The sequence below is a fragment of the Pelophylax lessonae genome, assembly GCF_965119305.1.
Source record: "Pelophylax lessonae genome assembly, chromosome: 12".
Classification (NCBI taxonomy): domain Eukaryota; kingdom Metazoa; phylum Chordata; class Amphibia; order Anura; family Ranidae; genus Pelophylax; species Pelophylax lessonae.
Genome location: NC_138779.1, coordinates 120,945,910 through 120,958,764, shown reverse-complemented (window position 1 = coordinate 120,958,764; position 12,855 = coordinate 120,945,910). Strand labels below are relative to the sequence as shown.

At 39.6% G+C, this 12,855-nt stretch overlaps 1 protein-coding gene across 2 annotated transcripts in view; it reads left to right on the top strand.

The window, feature by feature from the left end:
• Positions 1-12,855, top strand: part of TBCEL (tubulin folding cofactor E like) — a 119,116-nt gene that overhangs the window by 86,878 nt on the left and 19,383 nt on the right. For both annotated transcript variants that reach the window (XM_082273882.1, XM_082273881.1), the window contains 3 exons: positions 1,479-1,735; positions 5,112-5,238; positions 9,170-9,286. In XM_082273882.1, coding sequence (XP_082130008.1) covers positions 1,479-1,735; positions 5,112-5,238; positions 9,170-9,286 — 501 coding nt within the window. The remainder of the gene's footprint in view (positions 1-1,478; positions 1,736-5,111; positions 5,239-9,169; positions 9,287-12,855) is intronic.

Below are 12,855 nucleotides of genomic sequence, written 5' to 3'. Positions count from 1 at the left end.
GTCATGTGCATTTTTCCACCGGTCAGGACTCAGCTGACTCCATGAGACCTCAACCTTGGTACTGTATTGCACAAATATCAATTTAAACCCATGTGGGATATTCTTTTGTCCTTATGAGGCAGAAGGTTTTTTTTCTGGTTGCCATTACTTTGGGTCGCAGAGTTTTGGTATCTGCTGCTCTTTCCTAAAAAGGAACTGCTCCTGGTGGTCCAGCATGACCAGGTAGTTCTACAGCCACAGGTGTTATTTTTACCTAAGGTGGTTTCTTTGTTTCATTTCGACTAGTACATTGCATTGCTGTCTTTCTGTCCTAAGCCTCATACACTGGGGGACAAGGCTCTTCACACTTTGGATGTAATTTGTGCTATCGGGTGTTACCTGACATTGACTGCTGCAGTTCTTCAATCAGATTTCCTTGGGATTGAGACAGTTTGGAGTCTCTACCGTTCCATTGAAATAATTTTACAAGTGTGTGGTACGTTCTATGTAATAAGAACAATTGTGTGAGTCTCTGCATAGAGGAGACCAAATTAAGCATGGACAGTGCCCTTTTCCATAGTTCAGCTAGGTTCAGTTTAGTTGAAAAGTATACACACCTCTCTTCCTTATTGCAGAGATTACCTTAATCCAGTAATGGCGAACCTTGGCACCCCAGATGTTTTGGAACTACATTTTCCATGATGTTCATGCACTCTGCAATGTAGTTGAGCATCATGGGAAATGTAGTTCCAAAACATCTGGGATGCCAAGGGTCACCATCACTGCCCTAATCTATGAGTTGCAGTAAGCACCACCGCTGCTTTTACAGTGTAGACAGGATGTTTAAAAATGTCCCCAGTCAAATTACATGGGAAAATCTTTTAACATGACCTTTACCCAGGGTAGGACATTAGGAACTTTTGGTAATTTAAAGGTTCATTCACACCTAATTAGTGTGTTACCATGCTTTGCAGTGTGCTGCAGCGCAGGTGCATTGCAGTACCAAAGTCAAAATGAATAGCACCACAGCTCACAGATGCATGTAACATGGGTTACTGCAAGGCATGGATTTGATTGGGCCCTGTAAAAGAGGGTGGATAAGTATCATTTTCACCTATCACCTACAAACTCTGGGTTTTAAATGTTTGTCACAAATGCCTTTTACCCGCTATTCAGAAATGATTCCCAGGACATGTCATAAGGTAAAGGTAATATCAACTTTGTCTCGAAACATACAAATTCAACACTGCATGTGCAAACAACGCCATCAAACAGATAAAATATATAAAAAAATAGAAACCTGATGTGAAAGAATTCTCACAGCTCTCTAATAATCACAATAGGCCTCACTGGTGAAGACCACCTGACGTTTTGAGAACCACTTGTCTACTATACAATATTACTTTCCACTGATGTTTTGTTACTCTACACAAGTTGTATTAAAAATGTGGAACCTGATTTGTTTTTTTTTTTTAACAAAAACTGTTTTTACTTTTCAGCCTAGAGGAACTGTTTTTGTGCCTTAATGACTATGACACCATAGTGAGTTCACCAGTTTGCTTTCGTTCAGTGAGGCTTCTTCATATAACAGACAACAATCTCCAGGACTGGTCTGACATTTGTAAATTAGGCATGATGTTTCCTTGTCTTCATACTCTTATCCTTGCGAATAACAATATATTGACAATTGGGGACTCCGAGGAATCCTTGTCACGGTTATTTCCAAACCTTCGGTCAATAAGCCTTCACAAGTCAGGTAACCTTTTTTTGTTGCTGTAATAATTTTATTCTCATTATAATGACTTTACACTGTGACATACACTGAACTTTATTATTTTATTTAGAAATAGAAATAGGTTGAAAAAAAAGACACAAGTCCATCTGGCTCAAAAAATAGGAAACAAAAAACAGTAAAGAAAATCCAACCATACAATCCCATACCTGCAGTTGATCCAGAGGAAGGCAAAAAAAAAAAACAAAACACAGCAAAGCATGATCCAATTTACTACAGCAGGGGAAAAAAATCCTTCCTGATCCTGCAAGAGGCAATCGGATATTCCCTGAATCAACTTTACCTATTTATATTATGTACACCCAGGAAAGAATCCAGGCCTTTTTTAAAGCAATCTGATGAGCTAGCCAGAACCACCTCTGGAGGGAGTGTATTCAAAATGTTCACAGCTCTTATGGTGAAGAAACCTTTCCGTATTTGAAGACAAAATCTGTTTTCCTCTAGACGTAAAGAGTGCCCCCTTGTCCTCTGCGTTGACCTTAAAGTGAATAACTCAACACCAAGTTCACTATATGGACCCTTTATGTGTTTATACATGTTCGTATCCCCCCCCTTAATCTCCTCTTCTCAAGAGAGAATATATTCAGTTCCTCTAATCTTTTCTCATAGCTGAGGTCCTCCATGCCTCTTATCAGTTTGGTTGCCCTTCTCTGCACTTTCTCCAGTTCCCTGATATCCTTTTTAAGTACTGGTGCCCAAAACTGAACTGCATATTCAAGATGAGGTCTTACTAATGATTTGTACTTGTGCAAAATTATCTCTCTCTCTCTCTGGACTCTGGAGTCCATGCCTCTGTTATTACAAGAAAGGACTTTGCTTGCTTTGGAAACTGCAGCTTGGCATTGCATGCTATTATTAAGACCAGAACACCCAGATCCTTCTCCGCTATGGATTCCCCCAGTTATACTCCACCTAGTATCTATGATACATGCATATTCTTAGCCCCCAAGTGCATAACTTTACATTTATCAACATTAAATCTCATTTGCCACATAGTTGACCAATGAAACAGTGCATTGAGGTTGGCTTGTAAGTTGGAGACCTCCTGTAAGGAAGTTATTCCACTGCAAAGCTTGGTGTCCTCTGCAAAGACTGAAATGCTGCCTTTAATCCCAGACCCTATATCATTTATAAAGATATTAAAAAGTAAGGGTCCAACACTGAACCTTAGGGTACACCACTGATAAACTTAGACCATTCAGAGTAAGAATCATTAACCACTACTCTCTGAATTCTATCTTTTAGCCAATTTTCTATCCATTTACAAACTGATCTTTCCAAGCCTGTAGACTTTACCTTACACATTAACCGTGTGGGGAACTGTGCCAAACGCTTTTGCAAAATCCAAGTATACTACGTCCACAGCCACCCCTCTGTCCAAGGTTTTACTTACCACCTCATAAAAAGAAATCAGGTTTGTTTGACAACTTCTGCCTTTCATGAATCCATGCTGTCTGTTGCTTAAAATATTTTTTTCCAGCAAGAACTCTATCTATTTGGTCTTTTATTAAACTCTCCAGTATCTTCCCAACTATAGAAGTTAAACTAACAGTTCTATAGTTACTTGGCAAAGACATTGATCCCTTTTTAAATATAGGCACCACATTGGCCCTGCGCCAATCCAGCGGTACTATTCCAGTCCTTAACGAGTCCCTAAAAATTAGAAACAAAGGCTTTGAAATTACAGCGCTCAATTCTTTTAGGATGCATGGGTGGATGCCATCTGGTCCAGGCTCTTTATCCACCCTTATTCTGTCTAAATATTTCTGGACCATATCACTTTTGAGCCATTGTGGATCATTTGGGGCTGTGTCAATACCATCCTCATTATGGTCATGAGCTCCCCCATGCTCCTTTGTATACACAGAGCTGAAGAAAGTATTTCATAAATGTGCCTTCTCTTTGTCCCCAGTCACCCACTCCTGATTATTTTGTAAAGGGCCTACATGCTCAGACCTAACTTTTTTACTATTAACATATTTGAAGAATTTTTTGGGGTTTGTCCTACTATCTTTTGCATTCTGTCGTTCATTTTGAATTTTTGCATCCTTGATTTCCCTTTTACATATTCTGTTATATTCTAATTCAACAATGATGGTGTTCCTTCATTTTTATATTTTTTAAAAGCTCTTTTCTTATTATTTATTGCTTTTTTAACTTTGCCTGTGAGCCACATAGGTTTTATTTTTAGCCTTTTAAACTTATTGCCCATGGGAATATACTTTGTAGTTTGCATACAGTCTTTTTGAAAATTTCCCATTTCTGTTCTGTGCTCATCAATGCCAATATTCCCTCCCAGTCTAAGTCCTGGAGAGCATCCTTGGAAAATTTGCTCTCTTAAAGTTAAGTGTTTTTATATTTCCTGTATGCGTTTTTTGCTTACAGCTAATATTAAATGAAATTATATTATGGTCACTGCTACCCCGATGTTCTTTTATATGAACATTATTAATAAGCTCTGCATGGTTTGAGATTACCAGGTCCAACGGAGCATTATTTCTAGTGGGGGCCTCAATAAACTGCACCATAAAATTGTCTTGTAATAGCTTTATACATTTTTACCCTTTAACTGTTCCAGCAGTGCCATTACTCTGGTCAATGTCTGGGTAGTTAAAATCCCCCATTATTAACACTGTCCCAGCCCTTGCAGCCCTTTCTATCTGTGCCAGGAGCTGAGCCTCCACCTCCTCATTAATACTGGGAAGTCTATAACAAACTCCAATGATAATCTTTGTATTACGCACACCCATGTACATTTCCATCCATACTGCTTCAGACTCATCACACTCTCCATCAATTAGGTCCTCTTTCACACTCACTTTGAGATCACTTCTCACATAGAGGCAAACACCACCACCCCTCTGTTTTACCCTGTCTTTCCGAAAGAGAGCATATTTAGGGGTGGGGGTTGTAGATAAGACAATGTTAGGAGCCACTGCTTTATTCAGTGCACCCACAGATACAGAAAACGGCCTATAATATAACTTCGGACACTGGATCCTGCATTGGTGCTCACCTTGGCACTAGTCATGTGAGTCTTCTGACACATGTTATCATGCTTGTGTGTTTATATATAGATACTTCTAGTATGTGCATACACATAAGAATTTTTACATAAATTATCAAATTAATAAATCTTTGTCCTTTTAAACATGTACAATGAGGGAAGATCTAAATATATTAGCTTTGTGACTAGTTTTCCACCAGAAGTAGAAAAGATACAAATATAGACATGTTTCATTGAAAACAGGTCTACTGGATTATACTATACAGCATTGTATTTTTTATATATGCCTGGTATGTTTTTTATATAACCTTTTTGCATATAACTCTTCTGCAGGTCTAAGTTCCTGGAAAGACATTGAAAAATTAAACACTTTACCGAAGCTAGAAGAAGTCAGGTTATTAGGTATTCCTCTAGTGGAGCCTTACACCACAGAAGAACGCAGGAAATTAGTTGTTGCCAGGTATTTATGCAGTATAATAACCGTTATTTATTGAAAAGAATACTTTGGAGTCTATATATATATATATATATATATATATATATTCACAGAAGATTAATACAGTTTTTGAACAGGATTCACACTTTTTTCAATTTAATCAAATTAGAAAAAAATTTAAATAATGGGTGACAATTGTATGAATATTGTGTTTAAAACCTTTATAAATAGACTCCTTAAGTGTATTTAAACCCAAGAATGGGAACTTTTTTTCTCCCGCACTGTCTGCAAGGTTGGTACTAGGGATGGAGAAGCTGCAGCACATTGTACAAAAAATATAGAAACATCTCCTCTGAATTTGGGATTTTAGGGGCAATTAAAAAATGTAAAACAAATATTAATTATTATTCATAAAGAGAAAAATTCACAAATAAATCCAGCACCTCAGATGTGTCCACATTACATATAAAAATGACAGAATCATAAATACAACAATACAATTGATAAATCACCCATAGGGGCTCAAGGCACCCTGGGATAATTGCACGTTACTGGTTCCGTTCTTCTTCAGGTAATATAGTAGATGGTATGTAATTCATGCTTCATGCACGATTTCACAAAACAAACACATCATAAAGTGCTTTCACTAACCATAAAGAAATGTATCTTTCAACATTTTCATACAATTCCAAACGGATGTCCTATTGCGCTTAACCCAAATGGTCAGGAAAAAGGGGCAAAACCACCACTTCTCAGAGATATTTCTCTGCCCTTATAGGACCGCAGGAAACGTATATAGTAATCCCACAACAAGACTTGATTGGTGCCCTTATTTAGATAAAAAATATGTAAAGATAAAGAATAATAAGATAATGATTCATTAGATAATTTCTAGTGTGGGGCATCATAGCTGGGAGAAAAGGGGGTGAACCAACAAAGATATCCCCATAGTACTCACTTGCAGTAGTAATAACCAGAGAAGGGCAATCCGATCCATTATATGTAATGTGGACACATCAGAGGTCCTGGATTTATTTGTGAATTTTTCTCTTGATGAATAATAAATATTATTTGTTTTACATATCGTGTTTTTTAATTGCCCCTAAAATCCCAAACTCAGAGAAGATTTTTCTATATTTTTTGTACAATTTATGGGATGGTGGCAATGTATACCTTCAGTGCCTGGAGATTTAATTAATTGTTGCAGCACATTGTAACTACCTATGATTATGCTGCAGGATCAGGAAGTCTCAGGCACCTTTGCAGACCATGTTGTTTCCCAGAATAGAATGCTAACTACCAGCATCCCTCCAGGAGCCACTGTCTGTCAAGCACTACTAGGTGGTATAAGGGGCATGGACTAAAAACAGGGAAGCTTGTAGTTCCCCAGCAGAAATGCACATAGAAGGGTAACTACTGCTTTGGGAGCTGATGGTTAGCATTTTCACCCTGCCAGCAGGAACTGGAGTGTGACTGCTGCATTGGGAGCTGATGGTTGGCATTATCACTCTGCCAGCAATAACTGGCAGTATTAATTATTATGGCTTTAGTACTAGAAAACGACTTTACTTAAAAGGGGAGCAATTTGTGGAACTTTACTTTTTTCAGTTTACATACACTTTAGCTTTCATTTATGAAGCTGTTCTAAAACATGGCAAATGGAATCTGGTTGATGAAGTAAGATTCACAAAAAAAAAGGAAAATTGGCACTGTTGAGCATATAAATTGGTCCATTAACTTTCATTATCTAAATTGCACTAAATACTACTCTAGTTATCTGGCTACCACAGTCAGCCCAATAGTTTTGAGGAAGAGGAACTGTGTGTGTATATATATATATATATATATATATATATATATATATATATATATATATATATATATATACACACACACACAATATCACAAAAGTGAGTACACCCCTCACATTTTTGTAAATATTTTATTATATCTTTTCATGTGACAACACTGAAGAAATGACACTTTGCTACAATGCAAAGTAGTGAGTGTACAGCTTGTATAACAGTGTCAATTTGCTGTCCCCTAAAAATAACACACAGCCATTAATGTCTAAACCGCTGGCAACAAAATTGAGTCCACCCCTAAGTGACAATGTCCAAATTGGGCCCAATTGGCCATTTTCTCTCCCCGGTGTCATGTGACTTGTTAGTGTTACAAGATCTCAAGTGGAAATGGGAGCAGGTGTGTTAAATTTTGTGTTATCACTCTCACTCTTTCATACTGGTCACTTGAAGCTCAACATGGCACCTCATGACAAAGAACTCTGAGGATCTGAAAAAAAGAATTGTTGCTCTACATTAAGATGGCCTAGGCTATAAGACGATTGCCAAGATCCTGAAACTGAGCAGCAGCATGGTGGCCAAGACCATACAGCGGTTTAACAGGACAGGTTCCACTCAGAACAGGCCTTCCCATGGTCGAACAAAGAAGTTGAGTGCACATGCTCAGCGTCATATCCAGAGGTTGGCTTTAGGAAATAGACATATGAGTGCTGCCAGCATTGCATTGAAGGGATGGGGGGAGGTCAGCCTGTGGGTGCTCAGACCATACGCCGCACACTGCATCAAATTGGTCTGCATGGCTGTCGTCCCAGAAGGAAGCCCCTTCTATAGATGATGCACAAGAAAGCCCACAAACAGTTTGCTGAAGATAATCAGACTAAGCACATGGGTTACTGGAGCCATGTCCTGTGGTCTGATGAAACCAAGATAAACTTATTTGGTTCAGATGGTGTCAAATGTGTGTGGCAGCAACCAGGTAAGGCATACAAAGACAAGTGTGTCTTGCCTACAGTCAAGCATGGTGGAGGGAGTGTCATGATCTGGGGCTGCATGAATGCTCCTGGCACTGGGGAGCTACAGTTCACTGAGGGAACCATGAATCCCAAAACATGTACTGCGACATACTGAAGCAGAACATGATCCCCTCCCTTCAGAGACTGGGCCGCAGGGCAGTATTCCAACATGAAAACAACCTCAAACACACCTCCAAGACGACCACTGCCTTGCTAAAGAAGCTGAGGGTAAAGGTGATGGACTGGCCAAGCATGTCTCCAGACCTAAACCCTATTGAGCATCTGTGGGGCATCCTCAAATGGAAGGTAGAGGAGTGCAAGGTCTCTAACATCCACCAGCTCCGTGATGTTGTCATGGAGGAGTGGAAGAGGACCCCAGTGACAACCTGTGAAGCTCTGGTGAACTCCATGTCCAAGAGGGTTAAGGCAGTGCTGGAAAATAATGAGGGCCACGCAAAATATTGACACTTTGGGTCCAAATTGGACATTGTCATTTAGAGGTGTACTCAATTTTGTTGCCAGCGGTTTAGACATGAATGGCTGTGTGTTGTTGTTTTGAGGGGACAGAAAATTTACACTGTTATACCTTATACGAGCTGTACACTCACTGCTTTACATTGTAGCAAAGTGTAATTTCTTCAGTGCTGTCACATGAAGAGATCTAGTAAAATGTATACAAAAATGTGAGGGGTGTACTCACTTTTGTGAGATCCTGTATGTGTATATGTATGTATATATTTATGTATAGATAGATATTTTTTTTTTTTTTTTTGACAAATGAATGCTGGAGCAGAGCATAGCTCCAGCAGGAAGACGACTGTATATAGCATGTAACCTGGATTATGGGCCATCTCCGATACAAAGAAAATGATTATTTCGATTATTGCAAGTCCTTGCAGGCTGTCTTAATGGGGTTGTATAGTATAGTTTAGAAGTGTTAAAAAGAAGAAAAAGGAAATACATTTGACCAAAACCATTATCACTTCTCTTTGATTTTACCGGACAGGCACCCATCAAATCTTCTCACAGTGCGATGTGAAAGCATATTTATTTCATGAAAGACTGATCAGATCGTTCTACTCTACCAGTTTTAGTGCAATGATGGCCCAGCTAAACTTTTTCTCTTATATAAACTCCTAGATTACCATCTGTTTCCAAACTGAATGGCAGCGTTGTCACAGAAGGTGAAAGAGAAGACTCAGAGAGATTCTTCCTCCGTTACTATATGAATTTCCCAAAGGAAGATGTCCCATTAAGGTGAGACCTTGGACAAAAGATAGAGGGGAGTTAGGTCTGACACAAAATACCTTTTCAGATCCAATTTTAAGTGTATACAAACAAGTCCCCTATTGGCCCTGTGTTATAATGGTGACTATTGTTCTTCTCCAGCTTAAATGTCTGTCAATGTTAAAGTCAGATCTGGAAGATTTGCCCAGAGCAGCAGTCAGCTATGTGAGTGAACTTAAGTAAATGTTCTTTTTTTTTTTTTTTTTTTAACTGTTGAAGCAACATCTTGTTTTAATATATCACTGCTAGAAAAAGACTTGCACATAAATTAACCATTTCTGTTCTAGCCAATCAGCTTCCAACTTCAGCTTGTTCAATTAAGTTTTGACAAAAAAAAAAATTGGAAGCTGATTGGAAAGTGCAAAATCTGGTGCAGCTCTGCATAGAAACCAGTTTTAATAAATCAACCCCACTGTGTCTTGTGCATCCAAAATCACTGTAGTGCTCAAATCCACTTTCCACCCCCTTTGTGCTCCATACCAGGTTTGCTGTCCCCTCTTCCTGACCCATACATTATATTGGGTCATAAAACCCATTTCCCCTTTCTGGGGTCCTTTGATTTCCAGTTCCAGCAGGGTACCTCTTATCCTTTCTCACTCTCAGGACAAAAAGTGAAATACCTACATAGTGCTTTGCCATATAAAACCTTTTATCAAAACACATTTCCAATATATTTACACTCACATTACAGTATATAGTGCACTTAATCCCCGTGCCCCCAGGTAATAAAGCGTAGTAGTGATAAAAATGTTAAAAATGCCATACCAAAGTGCAAATTCATCAACAAGCCTCTGATATTGTGCAAAGACAATTAAAAGTGCTTAAATCCTGTGCAAAAGAATAAAGAAATAAAGTGCTTCTAAAACAAAAGTGTGAATTGGTCTTCTCTTATGATGCCACAACATCAAACAAGTGGTTTGGTAAGTATTTTAAGGCCAGCAGAAGGACATCCATATCCACCTGCAATATTTCAACTCTTTTGCTACCATTACGTCAGGACCGTAAATAATACAAAGTCCAAAACAAGGGCTGATCGCATAAAAACCATTGATTTTATTTAAATAAATGACAATAAAAAAAACAATTGCACACTCCCATTCCACAGTGCCACACAATCCGGGCCCCAAGAGTAACTGTTTGCTCCTCTAGGGGAAGCAGTGCCATTCCACACTGCTCACCTTGGAGCCGACTTGTGTTCCCTAAAAGCTGGATGCAATGTCACATGCAGTAACCACGCCCCATGGTTACATGCATGATGACATCACTCAGGTTCAGCCCGATGTGTTTCATCACAATCATATGACCTTCTCGGTAAGTCGTGATCGTGTTGAAACACGTTGGGCGCAGCCTGGGTGATGTCATCACGCACATTAGAACCAGGAAATAACTGGAATAGTCTGTATGCATACCTGCCACTGATGAGCCACTTTGTATTGTACTACTGCGCTTTATTACTTGGATGCACTTGGGATTAAGTTCACTATATACTGTAATGTGAGTGTATTTATATTGGAAAATGGTTTTAATAAAAGCTTTTACATAGTAAAGCACTATGTAGTGACTTTTGTTTTTTTTTCACTGAGAGCTGGAGAGAATAAAAGGTACCTGTTGGAATTGGAAATCGGAGGACCCCAGAAAGAGGCAGCATACGTTTTATAACCTAATATAATATATATGGGTCGTGGAGAGGACAGCGCACCCAGTGTGGAGCACAAAGGTGGTGGAAAGTGGATATGAACACTTAAGTGATATTGGATGCACAAGACACAGTGTCAAAAACTATACATCACTTTCCTTACTAAAATTATGTACATTTCCAGCGCGATTGTATGTCTCTATGGCTCTGTTACTACATGGTACGGCTCACCTAAACAGTACCACCAAGCAGGCCGTACCGATACCATATTCCACAATCCTTTGCATGCAGCATTGATTGTTTGTCACTACTAGCCACTGATTGGTCAGAGAATCGTTGTAATCCCACCTACTTAGTACTAAGTACTACAACAGTGGAAAAGCAAACCGAGCCGAGTACAGCCTATACAGTGCTGAAAGGTGCCGACTCGTACCACGCAGTGGAAAAACAAACTGAGCCGAGCTGGGCCAAGCAGTGCCGAGTGGAGCCGAGCCGGTACTTGCAGTGGAAAAGGCCATTAGAGAGGTATGCTGACAGACACTTTACACTGTTGAAGTTCATACTGCCAAGGAAAGAAAGGAAAGAATACAGAGGGATTATCTAAGAGAAGATGCTATCCTTGTAAGTTTAACTCTTTTGTGTTTCCCTGGGAGCAGAGTTTGTCCTGTCACCTCTCCTGCTTTTCTTTTCTCCCTACCTAATCTGTATTTCCTCTGCACAGCCTGTGTTATTCTGGTTGCTTTCTTCCCCCTTCAGCAACAGTAAAACTTAAAGTGATTTTAAAGTCTGTCTTTATTTTTTATTTTATTTTTTTTAAATAGCAAACACATTATATTTACCTCGTCTGTGCAGTGGGTTTTGCACAGGGCAACCTGGATCCTCTTCTTCTCGGGTCCCTCTTCACTGCTCCTGGCCCCTCCCTCCTCAAGTGCCCCCTCAGCAAGCAGCTTGGCTAACTGACTTTGATTGACAGCTGTGGGAACCAATGGCACCGCTACTGTGTCTCAGCCAATCAGGAGGGAGAGTCCTGGACTGCTGAGGGACTCGTGGACATCGCTGGACAGAGATGGAGCTCTGGTAAGTATTAGGGGGGCTGGGGAGGCTGGGGAGGCTGCTGCACACAGAAGGCTTTTTATCTTAGAATGCATAGAATGCATTAGGATAAAAAAACCTTCTGCCTTTATAACTCTTTAAAGCTGTCAGCTGATCGTCCTCTAGTGGCTTTGATTTTAGGCACAGTGCCGAAAATAGAGAGCAACTGAGCATGTGCAGAGCAGGGAAAGACAGTGCCTTACTGGATTTTAAATGGTATAAGCACTTATTTTTAATGCCTTATATAGATATACCTGCAAAAGGGGCCAGCATAAAGTGATCGATCAATACTTAATTTTTTGTGAAAGTTGCACTTTTATGTTTATATGCATGAGAGTAGCACTTAGTGTGAGCAGGTACTGGGATTAAAAATAGGTGGTTTTCCGGCATAAGCAGCAGGTTTTTTTTTTTCATTAAAAGGAAATTTACCTGGAAAAAAAAAGTGCTAGAAGGAAGGCTTTTTATTGTAGCAGATTCATACTATGCCTGTTGGCGAGTTTGTTTGGATTGTGCACTGAGCTGCACATGCCCAGCTCAGCGTATTTTCTTGGCATGACTTGATTTTGGGATGAAGTAATTGCTGTGCGCATATAAAGGTGTTGCTTCATCCCGAACTGGCTTTTTAAAGCGGAGTTCCACCCTGGATTTGTTTTTTTTTTTTTTTAATACCCCCGGGACAGTCAGGGCTAGTGCATTCCACAATGGCTAGCCTCTGATCTGTCCCGGGTTGCACTTACCTGCAAGACGAAATACTTACCTTGCAAACGTCTTGTCCAGCGCTGCCATCTCAGATGTGGGCAGCTTGAAGCCA